This window comes from Coregonus clupeaformis, chromosome 35 (genome assembly GCF_020615455.1).
Source record: "Coregonus clupeaformis isolate EN_2021a chromosome 35, ASM2061545v1, whole genome shotgun sequence".
Taxonomy (NCBI): Eukaryota; Metazoa; Chordata; class Actinopteri; order Salmoniformes; family Salmonidae; genus Coregonus; species Coregonus clupeaformis.
The window spans coordinates 18,077,533-18,100,985 of NC_059226.1; the positions used below are offsets into that span (position 1 = coordinate 18,077,533).

General features: G+C 43.7%; 2 protein-coding genes and 2 non-coding genes across 6 annotated transcripts in view; 1 reads left to right on the plus strand and 3 right to left on the minus strand.

Moving 5' to 3' along the window:
- Nucleotides 1-4,763: 4,763 nt before the first annotated feature.
- Nucleotides 4,764-7,288, minus strand: LOC121569618 (60S ribosomal protein L19). Its single transcript, XM_041880725.2, has 6 exons — nt 7,201-7,288; nt 6,259-6,365; nt 5,986-6,108; nt 5,690-5,810; nt 5,167-5,277; nt 4,764-4,970 (listed from the first exon to the last, which is right to left on the minus strand). The coding sequence occupies exons 1-6, from the start codon at nt 7,203-7,205 to the stop codon at nt 4,844-4,846; spliced, it is 594 nt and encodes a 197-aa protein (XP_041736659.1). The 5' UTR covers nt 7,206-7,288; the 3' UTR covers nt 4,764-4,843.
- LOC121570816 lies at nt 5,433-5,514 on the minus strand. The gene has a single exon (XR_006001556.1). It is a non-coding gene; the product is annotated as a small nucleolar RNA SNORD53/SNORD92 (small nucleolar RNA).
- On the minus strand, nt 6,468-6,547 carry LOC121570815. Its single transcript, XR_006001555.1, has one exon. It is a non-coding gene; the product is annotated as a small nucleolar RNA SNORD53/SNORD92 (small nucleolar RNA).
- Nucleotides 7,289-12,921: 5,633 nt separating the features above from the next.
- The window catches only part of LOC121569619 (voltage-dependent L-type calcium channel subunit beta-1), a 50,894-nt gene continuing 40,362 nt past the window's right edge, over nt 12,922-23,453 (plus strand). For all 3 annotated transcript variants that reach the window (XM_041880726.2, XM_041880727.2, XM_041880728.2), the window contains exons 1-2: nt 12,922-13,205; nt 16,937-17,023. In XM_041880726.2, the coding sequence (XP_041736660.1) occupies nt 13,116-13,205; nt 16,937-17,023 (177 nt within the window). In that variant the 5' untranslated portion in view covers nt 12,922-13,115. The remainder of the gene's footprint in view (nt 13,206-16,936; nt 17,024-23,453) is intronic.

Consider the following 23,453-nt stretch of genomic DNA (forward strand, 5'->3'; position numbering starts at 1 on the left):
TATATTTAAATTGACCGATTTCCTTATATGAACTGTAACTCAGTAGAATCGTTGAAATTGTTGCGTTTATATTTTTGTTCAGTGTAGTTCCTCCAACACTTGTCCATTTACATCAGTCTGTGAGCCTCCCCAGAGCGTACTATGAGCATTAAAATCCCCACACCACACGTCTCCTATCTTGAACTTCTACACTCCCAAGGGCCATCAACTCTCTTACACGGGTTGTAAAAGTGCACTATTACCATATTCCCCCATCCCAACCACACCTCTACCACTACAATTGCCTGTTCAACTCGCTCTTCCCCACACCTATATGAGATTCCCCGCTTTATAAAGGTAGCAAATCCTCCCCCTGCCACCCTATCTCTACGGACTGCAACATAACCTTGTATTACAAGCCATGTCTCCTGGAGACATATCACATCAGGTTTGGCTGGTAACTCAATAAATTGTTTGAACTCTCACATATTAGCCATCAAACTTCTGGCATTCCATTGAAGGATTAACACCATTATGAAAATTAACCAATACATGATTCCTGGTTGGACTGATTCTCAATCTTATTGAGGTCATCCTGTACATTTTCCCATGTCAGTCCTGTGATCCCAATGTACTTCACTGCCTGCTACACTATCATCTGTATCTTCTTAGTCTTAGATTGTAATTTTTCTGTGCAATTGATTGCTGCTGTGGAAAATGTAACAACCTTCCTTATGTCTACTACCAGTCTTGTGTTCTCTCCCATTCTGCTCCCTGCCCTGGAATACCTGCTCTTCTAGGTGCCCCGCTTGTTTCTGCTTGAACTACCTGCCACTGCTTCTGCATACAAGATATTTCATGTTAATTTCTTGAACTCCTGTAATAACTCCCTTCACCCACTGAAGTCTAGTTTGATCCGGCATGCTACTATCAACCACACGTTTACATACAGTGGGGGAAAAAAGTATTTAGTCAGCCACCAATTGTGCAAGTTCTCCCACTTAAAAATATGAGAGAGGCCTGTAATTTTCATCATAGGTACACGTCAACTATGACAGACAAAATGAGGAAAGAAAATCCAGAAAATCACATTGTAGGATTTTTAATGAATTTATTTGCAAATTATGGTGGAAAATAAGTATTTGGTCAATAACAAAAGTTTCTCAATACTTTGTTATATACCCTTTGTTGGCAATGACACAGGTCAAACGTTTTCTGTAAGTCTTCACAAGGTTTTCACACACTGTTGCTGGTATTTTGGCCCATTCCTCCATGCAGATCTCCTCTAGAGCAGTGATGTTTTGGGGCTGTCGCTGGGCAACACAGACTTTCAACTCCCTCCAAAGATTTTCTATGGGGTTGAGATCTGGAGACTGGCTAGGCCACTCCAGGACCTTGAAATGCTTCTTACGAAGCCACTCCTTCGTTGCCCGGGCGGTGTGTTTGGGATCATTGTCATGCTGAAAGACCCAGCCACGTTTAATCTTCAATGCCCTTGCTGATGGAAGGAGGTTTTCACTCAAAATCTCACGATACATGGCCCCATTCATTCTTTCCTTTACACGGATCGGTCGTCCTGGTCCCTTTGCAGAAAAACAGCCCCAAAGCATGATGTTTCCACCCCCATGCTTCACAGTAGGTATGGTGTTCTTTGGATGCAACTCAACATTCTTTGTCCTCCAAACATGACGAGTTGAGTTTTTACCAAAAAGTTATATTTTGGTTTCATCTGACCATATGACATTCTCCCAATCCTCTTCTGGATCATCCAAATGCACTCTAGCAAACTTCAGACGGGCCTGGACATGTACTGGCTTAAGCAGGGGGACACGTCTGGCATTGCAGGATTTGAGTCCCTGGCGGCGTAGTGTGTTACTGATGGTAGGCTTTGCTACTTTGGTCCCAGCTCTCTGCAGGTCATTCACTAGGTCCCCCCGTGTGGTTCTGGGATTTTTGCTCACAGTTCTTGTGATCATTTTGACCCACGGGGTGAGATCTTGCATGGAGCCCCAGATCGAGGGAGATTATCAGTGGTCTTGTATGTCTTCCATTTCCTAATAATTGCTCCCACAGTTGATTTCTTCAAACCAAGCTGCTTACCTATTGCAGATTCAGTCTTCCCAGCCTGGTGCAGGTCTACAATTTTGTTTCTGGTGTCCTTTGACAGCTCTTTGGTCTTGGCCATAGTGGAGTTTGGAGTGTGACTGTTTGAGGTTGTGAACAGGTGTCTTTTATACTGATAACAAGTTCAAACAGGTGCCATTAATACAGGTAACGAGTGGAGGACAGAGGAGCCTCTTAAAGAAGAAGTTACAGGTCTGTGAGAGCCAGAAATCTTGCTTGTTTGTAGGTGACCAAATACTTATTTTCCACCATAATTTGCAAATAAATTCATTAAAAATCCTACAATGTGATTTTCTGGAAAAAAAAATTCTCAATTTGTCTGTCATAGTTGACGTGTACCTATGATGAAAATTACAGGCCTCTCTCATCTTTTTAAGTGGGAGAACTTGCACAATTGGTGACTGACTAAATACTTTTTTCCCCCACTGTACCTGCTTGAGTTTGAGCGCCTTCTCATTCTGTTTAGCATTGATACGCACAACCAAACTTCAATCACGAAAAACTTTAGCAGACTCAACCTCTCCTACTTTTCTTTCCAAATCCCTAGTCAACGCGATCCGACTCACCACCGTGACCCCACCCTCGTCCTTAAATTTCACCAACACCTTGAACTCCACTTGTCGCAGTACAACACTGCAAACCAAACCTCCCTCATCACTACTCTCCCCCGACAAGAGCTGCAAAGGCTCCTCAGGCTTCCTCTTCTTAACCTTTCCTCTCACTACTCTACCACTATACTCCATCCCGTCTTCCTCAACGCCTAACCCCCCTACCTTTCCAGCCATCTCTGCGCCAGTCACAGCTTGGTGTTGCTCAACCACTTCCACAGGATTTCACACTCCAAACCACTTTCCTGTTCGTTAAAGTTTCGGCAACTAGTCATAACATTGAACAGAATTTTCACTGGCCTTTGATCAGGACATTCAGGAGCGCAACATGTATTTTGATGGTTGCCTTTGAGCAGGGGCAGCTCATTAACCCCCATACTCCTCAGGTGTGTGGGGTGGGGGGGGGGGGGGGGGCTGCTCAGGTCCCTAATTAACACGAAACAAACGCTCAAAAAGGGGTTAACCAATTAAAAGCATAGGAAGTCACATACATAAACCAAAACACAGCACACTATTTGAATAAAATTTTAAACCACTTAAGTAAATAAATTAAAAATATGCCTCCTGAGTGGCGCAGCGGTCTAAGGCACTGCATCGCTGTGTCACAGCCGCCGTGACCGGGAGACCCATGAGGCGGCGCACAATTGGCCCAGCGTCGTCCGGGTTAGGTGAGGGTTTGGCCGGCAGGGATTTCCTTGTCCTATCGCGCTCTAGCAACTCCTTGTGGCGGGCCGGGCGCCTTCAAGCTGACTTCGGTCGCCAGCTGGATGCTGTTTCCTCTAACACATTGGTTCAGCTGGCTTCCGGGTTAAGCGAGCACTGTGTCAAGAAGCCGTGGGGCTTGGCAGGGTCGTGTTTCGGAGGACGCATGGCTCTCGACCTTCACCTCTCCCGAGTTGCAGCGATGGGACAAGACTGTAACTACCAATTGGGGAGAAAAAGGGGTAAAAGTCCCCCCAAAAAATCATTTCAAAAATAAAGCATGAGGGAAATGGACTAAATAGAACCATAGGCACGTGACATATGCACTGTAAGTCACTCTGCATAGGAGCGTCTAAAAGACTAAAATTGCAAACCGTGTCAGTCGGGCAAAATCCTCAAATTGCATAGAAATGTTGGCAGACTGATACAGATAATCACATTAGGCTGACCAGCGGTGTGAAGTGGATGTCACAGTGACCACGAGATTGGCAAATTTGCCAGATCAAAGCAATGATTCTACAGGAGCCGTTGTCCAACAGGTAGGCCTACCAGGGTTGATGTAATGATAGCTAATTCCAGAGGCAGTAGGCCCACTTTATCCACTAAAAGGATTTAAAGTGCACAAATCATACAGCTTTCGTTTTGTACTTGCAAATGTTTTATAATTGAATTTAGGTGAGTCAGCTAAAATGGGTAGGGATACTGTCCCAGTAGGCCAATAAAGGCTACCATATACAGCCACTAGATGGCAATACCCTGCATATAATATGCCATTTAGCAGACGCTTTTATCCAAAACGACTTAGTCATGCGTACATACATTTCTTTTTTGTGTATGGGTGGTCCCGGGGATCGAACCCACTACCCTGACGTTACAAGCACCGTGCTCTACCAGCTGAGCTACAGAGGACCACATATCCAAACCACTTGAATTTCACCAACATTTACTTTTTTCACATTCTCTAACACCTTGACACATCTGACAAGACAGTTTTACCAAATGTCTTCATAGCCCGTATCAGTAAAAAACATTTTAATACCAAGATTCTTAGCTCGTCATGTGGCAAATGTATGGTCATGTAAAAAGAGGGCACAATTACTTTGCTGTGGTATCCATCGAGTGACTTTGTCCTGTCCATTTCCTACGAGCTTTTTGAAAAGTCTGGACTGAGGAAAAATACAGTAACATCAAATCACACAATGTTATTGTGTAGGTCATGTTATAGCTTTGTAAATAGAAGTAATCCAATGCCACTTCAGAACTGCCCACACATTTGATAAACCCATGAAACCATGTCAGGTAGTATACATTACAGGTGTGATCGAGTAAGAGTGGACTCAGGAGACAGGGTTGTGTCTTTCATACACTTTTTATTGTCAGCACTTGACAGAGGGAGGGGCAGGCAGTGCATGCCAGGGACAAGAAGCTGTTTACTTCTTGGTGGTCTCCTCCTCCTTTGACAGGGTCTTGATGATCTCCTCTTTCTTTGCTGCCAGGCGCTCCTCTCTGCGCTTACGGGCCTCCTTTGTCTTGGAACGACGAGCCTCAGCCTGGTCACTGCAGAGAGAAATGTGGTCAAACAATGTAACTTATCTTTTGGCTGAACACAAATGTACATCTTACCATCTATAAACATTCCCATATAAAGATATGCTTTTAAGTGCTCATCAGCGCAGTTCCTTCTCCACTTTAATAAAAAACATTGCGGGATAGAAAAGTCTAAGGCAGATGGGAGTTGTAGTTTTAGACTTACCACAGAAGCTTCTTGCGGGCCTTGTCTGCCTTCAGCTTGTGGATGTGCTCCATGAGGATACGCTTGTTCTTGAACACATTACCCTTCACCTTAAGGTAGAGGCTGTGGTACCTGCGGGAGGGACAGGGGCAAAACAAGATGACCAAATCAAACTACAATAACAATATACGCTTTAAACAATTCAATAAATACAAAATCAATAATTTAGCAATTCATGAGCTACATTTGAAATTCCTTCCTAAATCAAATAGAAATTTGAACACGGGTTAATCAGATAGCCAAGAGAAACATGACATCACAAATTTCAGCAAAGTTTGCGAAACCATTCTCAGAGAATCATCATTTTTACCAATATAACTTTGGGTTCATTGTTAGCCATTTTAGCTAGCTAGTTCAGCCTAGGCTAGTAGAGTTAGCTAGTTCAACATAATCAACTGTGTAACAGACATCCTTGAAATGGACCCAATAGGAGTTGCTATGCCTTGTGAATCTGTATACTCAAGGGTGGATGAGGAGAACTTACATGTGCCTGTCAATCTTATGGGACTCCCTGTAGCGACGGAGAAGACGACGCAGGATTCTCATGCGACGCATCCAGGACAGCTTCTCTGGCATACGGGCGTTGGCTGTACCCTTTCTCTTACCTGGTAGGGTGGGCAGAGGAGAGGATGGTGTTAGGCCTGAGATATTAATACTACACCCCAAAATCCACCATCCTGTTTTCAGTACAAAACAGTTATGTAAATAAAAAGACTTCACCTGATTGTCTATCGTCGTCACTAGTCGATAGCTATGAGACGTAGGACAGCATTCACTCACCGATTCCCGTGTGCCTTCCCTTGCGACGTGCCAGCGTGTTCTTGCGGCAGCGGGCGCGAGAGTGCACCGTGACAGGCTTGCGGATGATAAGACCATCCTTTACCAGTTTACGGATCTGCTGGCCTGAGAGGGGGGCCAGAAAATATATGGGTTAGACAAGGCAGGTGAATTTCAGCAACAAATCAATATTCAGTCAACTACTGGGTAAATTATGCACAGGCTACATTCACTAAGTACCAAAATAATGTGCTAAAAGATCGGCTGAATCCTTACGGGAGTTGGCGTTTGCAATCTCATTGGTCTCGTTGGGGTCCAGCCATACTTTCTTCTTGCCACAGCGCAGGACGCTGGAGGCAAGCCTCTTTTGAAGCCTGAGCATGCTGGGTTAGAGATGAGGAGTTAACTAACGCATTGCATTTTGTGTAACGCATAACTGTACGTTGCTAACAATATAACTTCAATGTTTGTAGCATGAACAGGGGTTAATCAGATAGCCAAGAGAAACATGACATCACAAATTTCAGTATAGTTTGCGAAACCATTCTCAGAATCATCATATTAACCATTTATCCAATATAACTCCGGGTTGATTGTTAGCCATTATAACTAGTTAGATGCTGATGACTAACGTGACCTTGGATGCAACTGGGCTTACGTTACATTGTTGACACATTGAATTTTACAAGACACAAGTAACCAGTTGGCTAATATAAAGCAACGGGGAACATCAGTCAAAATCATGACACGAGCAGTGTCCAGGTACGTAACGTTAGCTACTAGCTGGCCAATGCTGCCAAAATGTGCTACACCAAATGTACTAGCAGCGTAGCTAACTAGCCGGTCTAATGTCAACTCTTTCAGATTATATGGAACACGGATATCGTTGAGACTAACAATATCGGATTCAGACCTTTTTAAACGATCATAATCTAGTCATCTATGTTAACAATGAAGTTTAACTCGCATTTGTTTAACGTTAGGCCTGAATTTCTCGACTCAGAAATCTTGGTTGACAACATGGCCTCCCTGGCTTGGAACATCGTGCGGCTCATTTAAAAATGAAATCTAGCTTTTCCTAAATTAAATATGTTAAGGAACTTTGACGGTGGTGTCGCGTAAACTTTAGGGCAACCTCAGTAAACGTTTAATGGGCAATGAATGTGTATTTTATTAAATATATTATAATTTAGACTCGCACAAAGTCGGTGCGCTTACCTCATGGCTGCAACTGCGATAGAAAAAGGAAGGGTTGAGGGACTGACAGGGTCCTACCATTAAAGCTACAGGAGAATCCAAAATGAGATATATAGCTGTTATTTTGTGAAATAAACGAAATACGATACAAATATTATTATTTTCATGTGAAGAGTTTGTAAGAAAATACAAATGGGTGTTAAAAAATAAGTTAGAGAGAGTGATATTGCCTGAAATCATAAGATAAAGTGTATAGAAAATATGTTCTCCCCTTATCTGGGAATAATAGTATATTCCAAATGTGGAGAGCGATTTCGCACTGCATTGTGGGTGAAATCATACAAAATGCAACTCACTACTCTGCCACAGGAGAGCAATGTCGAAGCGAAAGACTAAAACCGTCAACAGCTGACTGACACTGACAGAAGGAACGTTTCTGTAAGGATACGTTTAGACAAGCAGGCCAATTATTATCTTTTTCCCCATTAATTGGTCTTTTGACCAATCAGATCACCTCTGAAAAAGACATGATGTGAAAAGATCTGATGTATATGTACAATTGAGTCGTTTCCCCATCACTGTACTTAAGTACATTTAAAACAAGATACTTTTAGACTTTTACTCAAGTAGTATTTTGCTGGCTGACTTTTACTTTTTCTAATAAGGTATCTTTACTTTTACACAAGTATGACAATTGAGTACTTTTTCCACCACCTTGAAGGAGACCCTAAAGTTGAAGCCAAGTTTGTGTGACATGCATGCATTGTGTGATTTCCTCTCTGAACTGTAAGAGATGGAGACCCGCACACAAAATAATACATCCAAAACTGAGGCTTGAATGCAAAATAAAGATTTTTATTAGAACATCATGGTGCCCCAAAAAATGATAAATGGAATGTGGATATCGATCACCAATAGGAGGCAATAGACCAGTTAGAGAAAACACTTCAATAACAATTCTTAATTAATAAAATAAAATAAAATTGTATTTGTCACATGCGCAGAATACAACAGATGTAGACCTTACCGTGAAATGCTTACTTACAAGCCTTTAACGAACAATGCAGTTTTAAGAAAATAGAGTTAAGAAAATATTTACTAAATAAACTAAAGTAACAAATAAAATCTATGCAAATAGTCTGGGTGGCCATTTTATTAATTGTTCAATTGTTCTGCAGTCTTATGGCTTGGGGGTAGAAGCTGTTAAGGAGCCTTTTGGACCTAGACTTGGCGCTCCGGTACCGCTTGCCGTGCGGTAGCAGAGAGAACAGTCTATGACTTGGGTGACTGGAGTCTTTGACAATTTTTTGGGCCTTCCTCTGACACCGCCTAGTATATACAGTTGAAGTCGGAAGTTTACATACACCTTAGCCAAATACATTTAAACTCAGTTTTTCACAATTCCTGACATTTAATCCTAGTAAAAATTCCCTGTCTTAGGTCAGTTAGGATCACCACTTTATTTGAAGAATGCGAAATGTCAGAATAATAGTAGAGAGAATTTTTTATTTCAGTTTTTATTTCTTTCATCACATTCCCAGTGGGTCAGAAGTTTAAATACACTCAATTGGTATTTGGTAGCATTACGTTTAAATTGTTACACTTGGGTCAAATGTTTCGGGTAGCCTTCCACAAGCTTCCCACAATAAGTTGGGTGAATTTTGGCCCATTCCTCCTGACAGAGCTGGTGTAACTGAGTCAGGTTTGTAGGCCTCCTTGCTCGCACACGCTTTTTCAGTTCTGCCCACACATTTTCTATAGGATTGAGGTCAGGGCTTTGACTTTGTTGTCCTTAAGCCATTTTGCCACAACTTTGGAAGTATGCTTGGGGTCATTGTCCATTTGGAAGACCCATTTGCGACCAAGCTTTAACTTCCTGACTGATGTCTTGAGATGTTGCTTCAATATATCCACATCATGTTCCTTCCTCATGATCTATTTTGTGAAGTGCACCATTTCCTCCTGCAGCAAAGCACCCCCACAGCATGATGCTGCCACCCCCGTGCTTCACGGTTGGGATGGTGTTCTTCGGCTTGCAAGCAACCCCCTTTTTCCTCCAAACATAACGATGGTCATTAAGGCCAAACAGTTCTATTTTTGTTTCATCAGACCAGAGGACATTTCTCCAAAAAGTATGATCTTTGTCCCCATGTGCAGTTGCAAACCGTAGTCTGGCTTTTTTTCTGGCGGTTTTGGAGCAGTGGCTTCTTCCTTGCTGAGCGGCCTTTCAGGTTATGTCGATATAGGACTTGTTTTACTGTGGATATAGATACTTTTGTACCTGTTTCCTCCAGCATCTTCACAAGGTCCTTTGCTGTTGTTCTGGGATTGATTTGCACTTTTCGCACCAACGTACGTTCATCTCTAGGAGACAGAACGTGTTTATACTTGCGTACTATTGTTTGTACAGATGAACGTGGTACCTTCAGGCATTTGGAAATTGCTTCCAAGGATGAACCAGACTTGTGGAGGTCTACACATTTTTTTCTGAGGTCATTTTCCCATGATGTCAAGCAAAGAGGCACTGAGTTTGAAGGTAGGCCATGAAATACATCCACAGGTACACCTCCAATTGACTCAAATGATGTCAATTAGCCTATCAGAAACTTCTAAAGCCATGACATCATTTTCTGGAATTTTCCAAGCTGTTCAAAGGCACAGTCAACTTAGTGTATGTAAACTTCTGACCCACTGGAATTGTGATACAGTGAATTATAAGTGAAATAATCTGTCTGTAAACAATTGTTGGAAAAATTACTTGTGTCATGCACAAAGTAGATGTCCTAACCGACTTGCCAAAACTATAGTTTGTTAACAAGAAATTTGTGGAGTGGTTGAAAAACGAGTTTTAATGACTCCAACCTAAATGTATGTAAACTTCTGACTTCAACTGTAGGTCCTGGATGACAGGGAGCTTGGCCCAAGTGATGTACTGGGCTACCCTCTGTAGCGCCTTGAGGTCGGATGCCGAGCAGTTGCCATACCAGGCGGGGATGCAACCGGTCAGGATGCTCTCGATGGTGCAGCTGTATAACTTTTTGAGGATATGGGGACCCATGCCAAATCTTTTCAGTCTGCTGAGGGGGAAAAGGCATTGTCGTGCCCTCTTCACGACTTTCTTGGTGTGTTTGGACCATTACAGTTTGTTGGTGATGTGGACACCAAGGAACTTGAAACTCTCGACCCGCTCCACTACAGCCCCGTTGATGTGAATGGGGGTGTGTTTGGCCCTCCTTTTCCTGTAGTCCACGATCATCTCCTTTGTCTTGCTCAAGTTGAGGGAGAGGTTGTTGTCCTGGCACCAGACTGCCAGGTCTCTGGCCTCCTCCCTATAGGCTGTATCATCGTTGTCGGTGATCAGGCCTACCACCGTTGTGTCATCAGCAACTTAATGATGGTGTTGGAGTCGTGCTTGGCCACGCAGTCGTGGGTGAACAGGGAGTACAGGAGGGGACTAAGCACGCATCCCTGAGGGGCCCCCGTGTTGAGGATCAGCGTGGCAGATGTGTTGTTGCCTACCCTTACCACCTGGGGGCGGCCCGTCAGGAATGTCCAGGATCCAGTTGCAGAGGGAGGTGTTTAGTCCCAGGGTCCTTAGCTTAGTGATGAGCTTTGTGGGCACTATGGTGTTGAAAGCTGAGCTGTAGTCAATGAACAGCATTCTCATATAGGTGTTCCTTTTGTCCAGGTGGGAAAGGGCTGTGTGGAGTGCGATTGAGATTGCGTCATCTGTGGATCTGTTGGGGCGGTGTGTGAATTGGAGTGGGTCTAGGGTTTCCGGGATTATGTTGTTGATGTGATTAATGACCAGCCTTTCAAAGCACTTCAATGCCTGATGGGTGGAGAGTTTTTAAATAGAACATCCACCTGTATTCTGTCTGGAGAAGACCCTACGAATGTTTTATCTGCTGTATAGCACAGAAGGACATGGAGGAGACGGGGTGACCGGACTGAAGTCATTTTCCCATAAAACTTCTACCTGCAATTAGCCTCTGCCACAAGTTTTCACCTTCAGGAGTGAAGCTGGGGAGCTAACCTGCTTTCTTTGTTCATGTTCAATTTGATTTGATTTGACTTTGAACATAAACGCCCTCCAAGCCATTCAGGCTACCCAGCAGCATAGAATTCAACTGACATCTCTCTTCTTGATGAAAAGGCATGCCAAATGGGTTACTGGAGTAATTTGCTTGACCAAAAAATAATTGTATGACATTGACACCTGCAGTGTCATCTGAATCAGGAATTGAATGAACATCAGTAGGCAAACAGCTGGAGAGAAGGATCTCACCTGAATGCTAAGCCCTTCTGCAGCCCAGATGAACCACTCAATTAAGCAATAAGGCCCAAGGGGGTGTATATGGCCAATATACCACGGATAAGGGCTGTTCTTAAGCACGACGCAACGCGGAGTGCCTGGATAGATACAGCCCATAGCCGTGGTATATTGGCCATATACCACAAACCCCTGAGGTGCCTTATTGCTATTATAAACTGGTTATAAACGTAATTAGAACAGTAAAAATAAATGTTTTGTCATAGCCGTGCTATATGGTCTCATATACCACGGCTTTCAGCCAATCAGCATTCAGGGCTCGAACCACCCAGTTTATAAAGGCACATAACCTACAAGCACACGCTGCCACTCAGGACACACACACCACAGAACTGCACTGAAAAAGGGACATTCCTTGCATGAGGACCTCACATAGATACTTTACACTGGACAGAAGAAGGGGACGAAAACCAATCTACACTCAATGCATACCTGTGTGTGTTTTAGATTCATGAAGCTCCCCCAATGAAGACGTATTGAAGGAGACTACTTATTCAGACAGGATTTCCTCCTCTCAATTGTATCTTTGTATTCGTTCTTGCTAGTACTATTTTTATACAAAAAAGGGACATTTTCATTAAGCCTTTAAAGACATATTAATGGGAAAATTGATTTGTAAAAAACGGAATACATACTGAAGTGAAGTTGCTAAATACACAAAAAGGATGGTGGTCAGATTCAGTAAGAACATAGTAAGAATTTCTAGATGAACCTAGCTGGCCACATCTGTACTGCTACGCCTCAATATTATCCAACCATATTATTCCCCTGAGTTCAACCAGATCAGATCCATTACTGTGCATCAGACTGTAAGGAGGAATGGACTACAGTATGCCTGTGCATCGCACAGTATGGACATGAATGGACATCTATGTATGTATGACCATTATAACAATGTAGTGCTCAGGCGGCTAATGTGCTGAAAGGAAACATATGGGGGAAATAAAATGGAACGCACCTTTGATTCTCATGTCTCGTGTTTTTAATGTAATTAATATTGACTTATCTGTATAACATTGGAATCAATGTACAGTATCATTATCATCATTAGGACTATATTGATGATTTTCATGTTTTTCTGATTGTATTAAGATGAAGTGAGTGATGTGACAGATAAAATGTATATAAAAAAAAGCAGTAAGCCAACAGGCTACATGTATTGGCTAATGTACCACTGCCAACAAGTGGCTACAGTGCCACATGAAAAGAGGTGAGCATCTAAAAATGTGGATATCATCTGTGGTTAGACCAGGTTGCAACCAATGCTAATTGCCTTACCCATTACCCAATCACAAGACATCCCTTCCGTGGTTGGTCTCTCATTGATTGATCAGTGATGAGGGTGGGGCCTGGTCAATGGGGCGTGGACCTCTTACGTTCGCAGCTGGAATCTCGAGTGCAGCGCACGGTCGGTATCGTCTGCGCGAGGAAACGGAGGCTGGTGCGCAAGGATAGGCTGTAGACGACGCAGCTGTTGCTATTGTACTACGCTTGGGAAACACCCTCGGGGAAACAACGGCAAGTAATTATCTTCGTTTGCAATTACTATAGCGATATCATCATAAATATATGAATTAGAAAATATAATAGAAAAAGTAAATCAATGGTACAGAAAAGTAGTATGTCCAGGACGCCTTCGACCTCAACCCAGGAGATCCAAATGGACATGTTTGATCAACATCCACACGCACAGGTAAGCAGAATAGGCTACAACTCAATCCTGCCCGGGAAATCATCACGGTAGATTTGATGGAGTCAGTCAGCCTGTTGTTGAAGCTTTTGTTTAGACATTTTGACAGTCCACAGTTTGACTTGTCATAACAGGGACTATACAAGCAGGAAAGCAGGTGAACGATGTCAAACATTTAACATTTAACGTTTAACATTTAAGTCATTTAGCAGACGCTCTTAACCAGAGCGACATACAAATTGGTGCATTCAACTTCTGATAACTAGTGATAAAAAATGGTTATGGGGGAGGGGGAGGGGGGGGTATTCCCTACATAGGGAGCCCTGTGGCTCATGGCATTCAGGAAGTTACAGTATATGATATCACATTAATACAGTTCACATAAACGTTTTTTTGATCTGGGAATTATAGCCTACTATTTATGCTATCAAACCAGCTGCGAATAAGATTTCATGGAGTAGGCTATAATTCCCAGATCAAAAAAACGTTTATGTGAACTGTATTAATAGGTCTAATAACCAGGGTAATAACCAAGTAATGATCATGTATTCTTAATCTATTATAGTAAAAGCATTGGTTTGGTCACAGAGGGCCACTAATATGGTCATTAACTGTGGCTGCTGTGTGTCCCTTTGGACGGATTTTCTTCTTCCGTTTCTCGTTACCAGCTGCTGCTGTTGTTCCACTTTCAAATAGAACCACAGGAATTATAGGCTCTGACATAAAAAAAATATATATATTTGTTGAAAAATGTGTGTTATTTATGACATGACAATGACAATTTTTGGTTTGACCATTTGATGGTTCGCTTTCATTGTTTTTTTGGTGTAGTAAACAAAATGCAACAATTCCACAAAGCTGCCAATTATTGTAGGCTTATGCTAAATGATGATTGATGAACGAACTCTGATGTCCTTTCTGCAATTAGCGCTATGTGCTACATGTTACTAGATGGATGAAGTCCCCAAGTGATGCAAGCCCCGCCGACGTCTTAATGGGCTGTGTGGACAGTAGACACAATTTTCTCTCTCATCCGTTTTGCCTTCATGTAGGAGTAAGGACACGTAATTCTGTTTAAATGGCTTGATACTCATAGGTATTGCATTGTTATTTCTTTGCTGCAAGGAACTGTCATGGCATCAAGGTGTTGTGGATTAATTAACAAACTTTTTCTGAAATGAGAGGGGATGAATGCCATACACACTGGCAGACACATTTCATGGAATAAGATCACACATAATTACCATATCATGTGTTATAATACCCTCCCTTAGAGACACGCCTATTCTGCCCTCTAGAAAACAGCATACTGGCTTTTGATAATTGCTATATCTGTGCTCAAGCAATGTTTTCTTACACAACATGTTCAGAATGTAACTTTTTCTGTAGCTATAAATGGCATTCAGGAAGTTACAGTATATGATATCACTGGTTATGTGGGCATGATTGGTCATAAAATCGAATGAAGAAATGAAATATGAGAATGACCAGAACAAACCCGCCCACGCCAAACTCCATCATTGTCTCTCCACGGAAACCACGACATCACAGAAAAACAACACATACTGTATACAACCCAATGCCTCAAGCCTTGCCAAGTATGCATCCTGCACTCCTTCTCACTCTCCCACTCTTTATCTCTCCATCTCTCTCTCCCTTCCCCATCATTCTTTCTATCTCTCCATCACTCTCTCTCTCTCTATCTCTCTCTCTCTCTCTGACTGTTTTTAGCTGTCAGATTTCTATCCCTTGTGTGTTAGTGCTGTGCTGAGAGACAGATGGACCCCCTCCTTGTGTCATGTGGCGGGGAAGGGTTTGTGTGTGGCACTCGGATCAATTAGATATAAAGTTCGCACAGACCTGCAGGGCGGGTCACGCTGGCATATTTATAACTCAGCTGTGGAGAGACGACCGGGGGACCACACTTGTAGGATGCGTCCCAAATGGCACCATATTCCCTACATAGGGAGCCCTGTGGCTCATGGTCAAAAGCAGTGCGCTCTATAGGGAAAATGGTGCCATTTTGGACCACACTAGTAATATCCTGGAGGAAAGGCCCCCCTGGCCCTCAGCAACACTGAATGGCAACAACCAACCCCAATAGAGACGGAAATATATGAGCAGGCGCCGGAGAATGCTGAACTGATCCAAATCATGCCTGAATACGATAACTCAGATTATAGATTGTGTTTGTTCTTCTGCAGGCAGCACCAGCGGAGGAGTGCTGTTGCTGTATGTTTGCCTGGAGAATGTTTTACTGTGCTCTGTTAAAGCTAGAAGACAGAGACACACCACATGCTTGTCCTCCCATCCCTCCCCAGTTTACAGTTCCTGTCTAACAGAGCAGCGCTCACGTCACCCCCCCTCCTCTAATTAGTCACTTAGCCCTGGAGGTTGTTTACCAACAGGAAACCTCCCCTCCCTATGTCCCCTGTATGGCATTTCCCTGACCTTTACTGTAGCCACCCTCTCCTTGTGGCCAGCTCAATACAACCCACCCCACACCCCCCTCATCCCCTACAACTCAACTGTCAAGGATGCAGAAATCGTGTGTAGACCACAGAGGATGCTGCCCATGTCCGGGCCAGGGTTGTAGCGGCTGTTGAGGGCACATTTGTTTAAAGGTTGTCAGCACAGGCAGAGCCATACCTCTGTGGACTACAGTGCCCGGGTCAGTGATGATGAGAGATGAGAAGGGAGCTGGACTACAGCTGGACTACAGCTGGACTGGACCTCGGCTCAAACTCTCTAACAGCTGGTCCATACCTCACACTGAGGAGTATTCCGATTAGAACTGTAGTAAAGTGTAGTGGTCTGATAAAGTTGGCCATAGCTGTGGGCGCAGATGTGGGTGTGTGCGTGTGTGCATGCTTGCCTGCGTGTAAGTGTGTGTGGAGGTGGGGGTGGTTGGGTTGCTGGGAGCAGGTGTGTGGCGACATACTGTACAGTTTGTGCTCATAATGTGAGCATGATTTTGTACATGAAAGAGAACATGGCTCTGAGAGGTTGATCATGTTTTTGAATGCAGGAATATGTCCCATGTGGTTGTCTACTTTTGAACATTGCACATATTCATGCATACAGTATGTGTGTGTGTGAGTGTATTGTATGTTCCTGTGTACTATTCTTGTGGCCTCAGCTTAGGCAGTGGTCCCTGTCCGTCTGTACACACAGGAGCGGCACAACCCAGCAGTCTGATCCTTCAGGCTTTCTGATTGCCAACAAATGCAATTAGCCGGCACTGCGTATCCATGGTGATGTGGCCAGGGTGGGCTCTAATGTAATGGAGGGCCCTGCCCAAGCCGGATAGGCCATTTGCCAGGGATCAGCCAATCAGATTACAGGGTCCCATCCTACATGAATAATGACAAGTAATGGAGGTTGAACATGAAGCTGAGCTAAGATGGTGGAGTCTACTGGTGCTGGGAGAAGCTCAGGACACATTGTCTCCTCTTAACTCCCATCTCTGGTAGCGCTCCATCTGTTCTGGTCATTGTCTGCAATGTCCCTGATGCTGTCCTGATCATAGTTACAGTATCATAAACAATTGAATTTTGTGGACTTAAAGTCTTGAGATTAATTTACCGCTAGAACAAAGCTGGGAGGTTTCATAATGTTCATAACAGAAAAGATGTTTGTGAACGAAACTTTGTTCAAGTGTCCTATTTATTAAGACTTATTTTGTGAAGCTTCCTCTTTTTGATTTCTTGTCTCCTTATTTTCCTTCCTTCTAGGGAAAGTATTCCAAGCGGAAGAGCCGCTTCAAGCGCTCCGATGGAAGCACCTCCTCTGACACCACCTCCAACAGCTTTGTTCGGCAGGTAAGACCCCCTATTCGCCTTATGCTGTACCTATACTGTACCTTATACTCGACTTGCCTGATTCCTCTGGTGATAAGTTCAAGAGATTCATAGGTGAGAATGGCCCAGATGGATCAGTATGGATATCCTTCAGCACTGTGAGAGGGTTCTCATATAAGTAACCCAAACACATTCACATGGTCACTCACACCCAACCATCAAAGCTCTCTGCAGTTTGACTTACAATACACGTTGTTATCCTCTTACTCCTCCCCCTTTCATTTCCTTCTTTCCCGTCTCATCTGTGCAATAGCTGTCTTATTTCTTTTTTCCTTGTCCTATCTCTGTCACCCCTCATTTACAGTGAGGGAAAAAAGTATTTGATCCCCTGCTGATTTTGTACGTTTGCCCACTGACAAAGACATGATCAGTCTATAATTTTAATGGTAGGCTTATTTGAACAGTGAGAGACAGAATAACAACAAAAAAATCCAGAAAAACGCATGTCAAAAATGTTATGAATTGATTTGCATTTTAATGAGGGAAATAAGGATTTGACCCCTCTGCAAAACATGACTTAGTACTTGGTGGCAAAACCCTTGTTGTCAATCACAGAGGTCAGACGTTTCTTGTAGTTGGCCACCAGGTTTGCACACATCTCAGGAGGGATTTTGTCCCACTCCTCTTTGCAGATCTTCTCCAAGTCATTAAGGTTTCGAGGCTGACGTTTCGCAACTCGAACCTTCAGCTCCCTCCACAGAATTTCTATGGGATTAAGGTCTGGAGACTGGCTAGGCCACTCCAGGACCTCAATGTGCTTCTTCTTGAGCCACTCCTTTGTTGCCTTGGCCATGTGTTTTGGGTCATTGTCATGCTGGAATACCCATCCACGACCCATTTTCAATGCCCTGGCTGAGGGAAGGAGGTTCTCACCCAAGATTTGACAGTACATGGCCCCGTCCATCGTCCCTTTGATGCGGTGAAGTTGTCCTGTCCCCTTAGCAGAAAAACACCCCCAAAGCATAATGTTTCCACCTCCATGTTTGACGGTGGGGATGGTGTTCTTGGGGTCATAGGCAGCATTCCTCCTCCTCCAAACACGGCGAGTTGAGTTGATGCCAAAGAGCTCGATTTTGGTCTCATCTGACCACAACACTTTCACCCAGTTCTCCTCTGAATCATTCAGATGTTCATTGGCAAACTTCAGATGGCCCTGTATATGTGCTTTTGCAGGATGTCAGTCCTTCACGGCGTAGTGTGTTACCAATTATTTTATTGGTGACTATGGTCCCAGCTGCCTTGAGATCATTGACAAGATCCTCCCGTGTAGTTCTGGGCTGATTACTCACCGTTCTCATGATCATTGCAACTCCACGAGATGAGATCTTGCATGGAGCCCCAGGCCGAGGGAGATTGACAGTTATTTTGTGTTTCTTCCATTTGCAAATAATCGCACCAACTGTTGACACCTTCTCACCAAGCTGCTTGGCGAAGGTCTTGTAGCCCATTCCAGCCTTGTGTAGGTCTACAATCTTGTCCCTGACATCCTTGGAGAGCTCTTTGGTCTTGGCCATGGTGGAGAGTTTGGAATCTGATTGATTGCTTCTGTGGACAGGTGTCTTTTATACAGGTAACAAGCTGAGATTAGGAGCACTCCCTTTAAGAGTGTGCTCCTAATCTCAGCTCGTTACCTGTATAAAAGACACCTGGGAGCCAGAAATCTTTCTGATTGAGAGGGGGTCAAATACTTATTTCCCTCATTAAAATGCAAATCAATTTATAATATTTTTGACATGCGTTTTGCTGGATTTTTGTTGTTGTTATTCTGTCGCTCACTGTTCAAATAAACCTACCATTAAAATTATAGACTGATAATTTCTTTGTCAGTGGACAAACGTACAAAATCAGCAGGGGATCAAATACCTTTTTCCCTCACTGTATGTTGCTCTCATAAACACAATTGATGCCTCTGCAGTCCTCCACAGTGGAGCCACCCCCCCCGACCTATTCAGGACTCAATGTTTTTCACTATGAATCAATGTCAAGAATAGCTGAATGTGGATGTGGTGCAGGAATCAGGCGCAGGACACAGAAGCTTCGTCCAACACACTTTAGTAGACGACCAAGAAAAATACAAACGGGCCTCAAAAGAGCCCGGAGGCGAGCGATTACGCACACCGTGCATAAACACCGAAATACAAAATAAGTGCGCACACAAGTGCGAAACTCTCCAAAACAATGGAGCAAAACAATACAGCACCTGCTGACAGGCGGACAATTACACACAACACACGACTAACAAAACCAGAACTTATAGGACACATAATTAACACTAAACGGAAACAGATGTACAACTAAGACAAAACCAAACAAACATCGATAACATACAACGGTGGCAGCTAGTACTCCGGGGACGACGACCGCCGAAGCCTGCCCGAACAAGGAGGAGGAGCAGCCTCGGCCGAAACCGTGACAATCAACAATAAACTGGTCAGATTGATGAAGCTTGGATAAGAACAAGACGGAGAGTGAGAGAATGTCTGGTAGGGACTCCAGGAGATGGCTCTCCCCAGTCCTGATTGTCATGTCCTGGTTCCGGGTCCTCATGTAGGGCTCATACCCTCCCCAGCACACCACAACGCGCCCTCCCCGGATCCCTGTAGTGCATTGATCAACACTGTCAGGGTGAGCCCATGGGAGCCTGCTATTCTCCAGCAGCAGAGACAGGCTTTAGGAAATATGTCTCCATGAGGGAAATGAACATAACTTACCACACAGAGACACTTCCTTTCCGGGGGTCTGGAGAGAGGGGAAGGGGTTTAAGGTGACACACGTGTCACCTCCATCACAGCTCATCATGCGGACATGACATTTTATTAAAGCGGTCCTGTGTCATGCCACCATGCGTCCCCTTTTCCCTCCCCGACCTCTTCATTTGAGAGAGGAAAGGTTTCGCCCCTGCCAAATGACATTAGCCTGCTCGCTATGGGTGTCACTCAAAAAAATAACTCCCCTCTCTTGGCAGTGAACACAGGGAGTGTAGCCCTCCTGTGGATTCTAAAGGTTAGCTAGCTTCATCCTCTGTTGCACCCCTCCCCCTCCCTCCCCTACTCACTGGCACATCTCCTCATTAACTCTCTGTAAGTCTGCTCTGAGCCTGAAATGTACCGTAGGAGGGGCCATTGAAGTGGTTGTGTCCCAAATGGCATCCTATTCCCGATTCAGTGCACTACTTTTGACCAAGGCCCATATGTGATTATGTCGGACTGGTTCTCTGTGACCAGACATGGTGACTTTTAAACAGCCATAGGAACATGAATGCTGAGAGAGGTTTCCTGTTCATGATTGATGATAATATTCAGCATACCAACCTGTATACAACCTGAATTTGCAGGAAACACTGTATTTAGATGTCATAATGCACTATGTAGATAGGCTATGTCTATGTATGTAGCTAGCTGCACTGTATATGTTTGCCCCCTCTTGCGCAACTGCGAGCTGAACACTCTAAGCTTTAGTCTCACACACACTTACACTGTCACACAATCAGCCAGCGGTGGAGCCTGTACACTGGCCTGGTTTCCATGGCAACCGGCACACTGAATCTCCCCCCATTGTGCAGGCGCAGTGGGATGGAGAGGAGGAGGAGGAGAGGATGTTTAGATGGATTAGTGTGTGTATGCAATAATATAGTACTTTAGATACACAGGGAGTGGCAGGCATGTAGTAATGAGCACCATTACTAGCTGTGATTGTAACCTGGGAAAGAAGAGGCAATATGGATGTGAAAGACACAAGTAGATAGACATTTGTCACTCGCCTCTGGAATGCATCGCTGTACAATGTCTGGGCTGACTGAAGATGATTTGAGGATTCAATTCTCTCTATCTATCCATGTATTTCTCTATTTCTCTTCTCTCTCTCTCTCTCTCTCTCTCTCTCTCTCTCTCTCTCTCTCTCTCTCTCTCTCTCTCTCTCTCTCTCACTCTCTCACACACACACACACATGCACACACACACACACACACACACATATTCAGATGAGTTTTTGTGATCAATATAGTGGACTGTCCGGCAATGCCCTCCAGCTATACTACCATAGAGACATGAGATGAGCTGACCCCCAACACAACACAGTCAGTGAAGGACCATAATCAAATCTGGCATCCCTGAGGGCTCATTCGCTGGGGTTCAGTTTTCTTGTTTTACCATTCAGAGCAACTGCGTCAGTCCAACACTATTAGGTCATGATGAAAAGGGCACAACAAAGCCTATTCCCCCTCAGGAGACTTTTAGATTTGGTATGGGTCCTCAGATCCTCAAAAAGTTATACAGCTGCACCATCGAGAGCATCCTGACTGGTTGCGTCACTGCCTGGTATGGGAACTGCTCGGCCTCCGACCACAAGGCACTACAGATGGTAGTGCGTACGGCCCAGTACATCACTGGGGCCAAGCTTCCTGCCATCTAGGACCTCTATACCAGGCGGTGTCAAAGACTCCAGCCACCCTAGTCATAGACAGTTCTCTCTGCTACCACACGGCAAGTGGTACCGGAGCGCCAAGTCTAGGTCCAAAAGGCTTCTTAACAGCTTCTACCCCCAAGCCATAAGACTCCTGAACATTTAATCAAATGGCTACCCGGACTATTTGCATTGTCCCCCCCCCACCCCCTCTTTTACGCTGCTGCTACTCTCTGTTTATTAAGTATGTATAGTCACTTTAACTATACCAACATGTACATATTACCTCAATTACCTCGACTAACCGGTGCCCCTGCACATTGACTCTGTACCGGTACCCCCTGTATATAGCCTCCCTACTGTTATTTTTACTGTTATTTTACTGCTTTTATTTTTTACTTATCTATTGTTTACTTAACACTTATTTTTCTTAGAGCTGCATTGTTGGTTAAGGGCTTGTAACTAAGCATTTCACGGTAAGGTCTACACCTGTTGTATTTGGCGCATGTGACAAATAAGATTTGATTTTATTTTATTTGAATCACAGAATATTATTTTTGACGGCACCAGGGTCATGTCAATTGGCTGTTTCACAATAGAGGGGGCGACTTGCATTAGGTAAAAGAAAGTTCAGGACAAATAAATGAAATTCTCTGACCGTAATGTTCACAGGATGGAGCCTATCTTAATAACAATACACCCTAAAATCACCTCGGCTCATTTGAGTGAGGAGAATTTGATAAACCGATAGTTACAATTTCCTCCATCTTAGTGGCAGTTAGTCATTTTTCCTCATTCATTGTTTTTCGCCCTGATGATTTTTCTCAGCTGTGTGGGAGAGAAATCCTGCTATGGTGTATGTTCCTTCTGTCTGTGCAGCCTGGCATTAGGCAGCTTCTCTGTGAGGAGAGGGAACAGAACACTAGTCTGAGTGGCTGACACTTGGGAGTGGTTCTGAGAATACTAGCCCGCCTGGCTGCCTGTCTCTGGCAATCTGTTCCTCATGCTGTGGCCTGGCTGGCTATCTGGCTGCCTGTTCATCACCAGTCAGTCAACCACTTTTGCGTCGCTATGGTGAGGCACCTGTCACAGTGTCAGAGGTTGCCCTCTGCTGGTGGAATAGAGAGACACCAGAGCTGTGAGCTCCCTCTGCCCTCCACCCCGATGTTCACTGGCATAGCACACACCCCCACCCCCCACAAGCTTTGCCCCCCCTCCCATATATGAACACATGTCGGCTATCGCCGGTTAAGGCTTGATCTGATCAGCCATGATTTTTTAAAATTATTATTACAGGAAATTCACTTTTCTCTCAGTCTCAGTCTCATGGCAAAATGTGTAGAATAGCAGGAAATTAGCTCAGGAATTCATGAAAGTTGGGACTTTTGTTGTATTTTTTGTGCTTAAAATTTACATTTATTTGGAATTACTTTCAATATTATACATTTCCATGTTGGCTCTATGCCTGGAAATGCAAAGGATCCCAATTTCTAACTCTCTAAAAAAGTGTTAAAAAAATAAAATAAATGCCAATAATGGATATTAACTGAAAAAAGTATCTTTATTGTAACTTAAAATAAAACTATTTTCAAAATTGTGATTCTTAAAAGATGTGTCCAGAGATTTGGTCAACAGTGTCAGATTCGTCTAAAATTAATCAGGAATGAGCAGGGTCAGCTATACAATAAGGACCCCTTATTCATGTCCTCATTACATGTAGTGCAACAAGACCACTCATGGTCTGTAAAGTTCTCTACTTATGACAGATTTAAACAAACAATATTGGAATCACCATGGTCACAACCATAAACTGTCAACTCCATCTGCCTGATAGATTACAATTAGAATGTTAATTTTGGTTCAGATATGTTACATTTAATTAGGTTTTAGAGTCATAAAGCAACTGAGGAAAAAACAAATTGCTAGTGTGTATACCATTGAATGAAGAAGAAACATTCCATTTTTGTCAACTCCGTAAAACATCAACTC

Coding starts and splice junctions, on each gene's coding strand:
- LOC121569618 (XM_041880725.2), bottom strand. Junction 6,109..6,258: donor GATTGCAAACGCCAACTCCC/GTAAGGATTCAG, acceptor CCCCCCTCTCAG/GCCAGCAGATCCGTAAACTG. Junction 5,278..5,689: donor CATAAGATTGACAGGCACAT/GTAAGTTCTCCT, acceptor TCCCTCCCGCAG/GTACCACAGCCTCTACCTTA.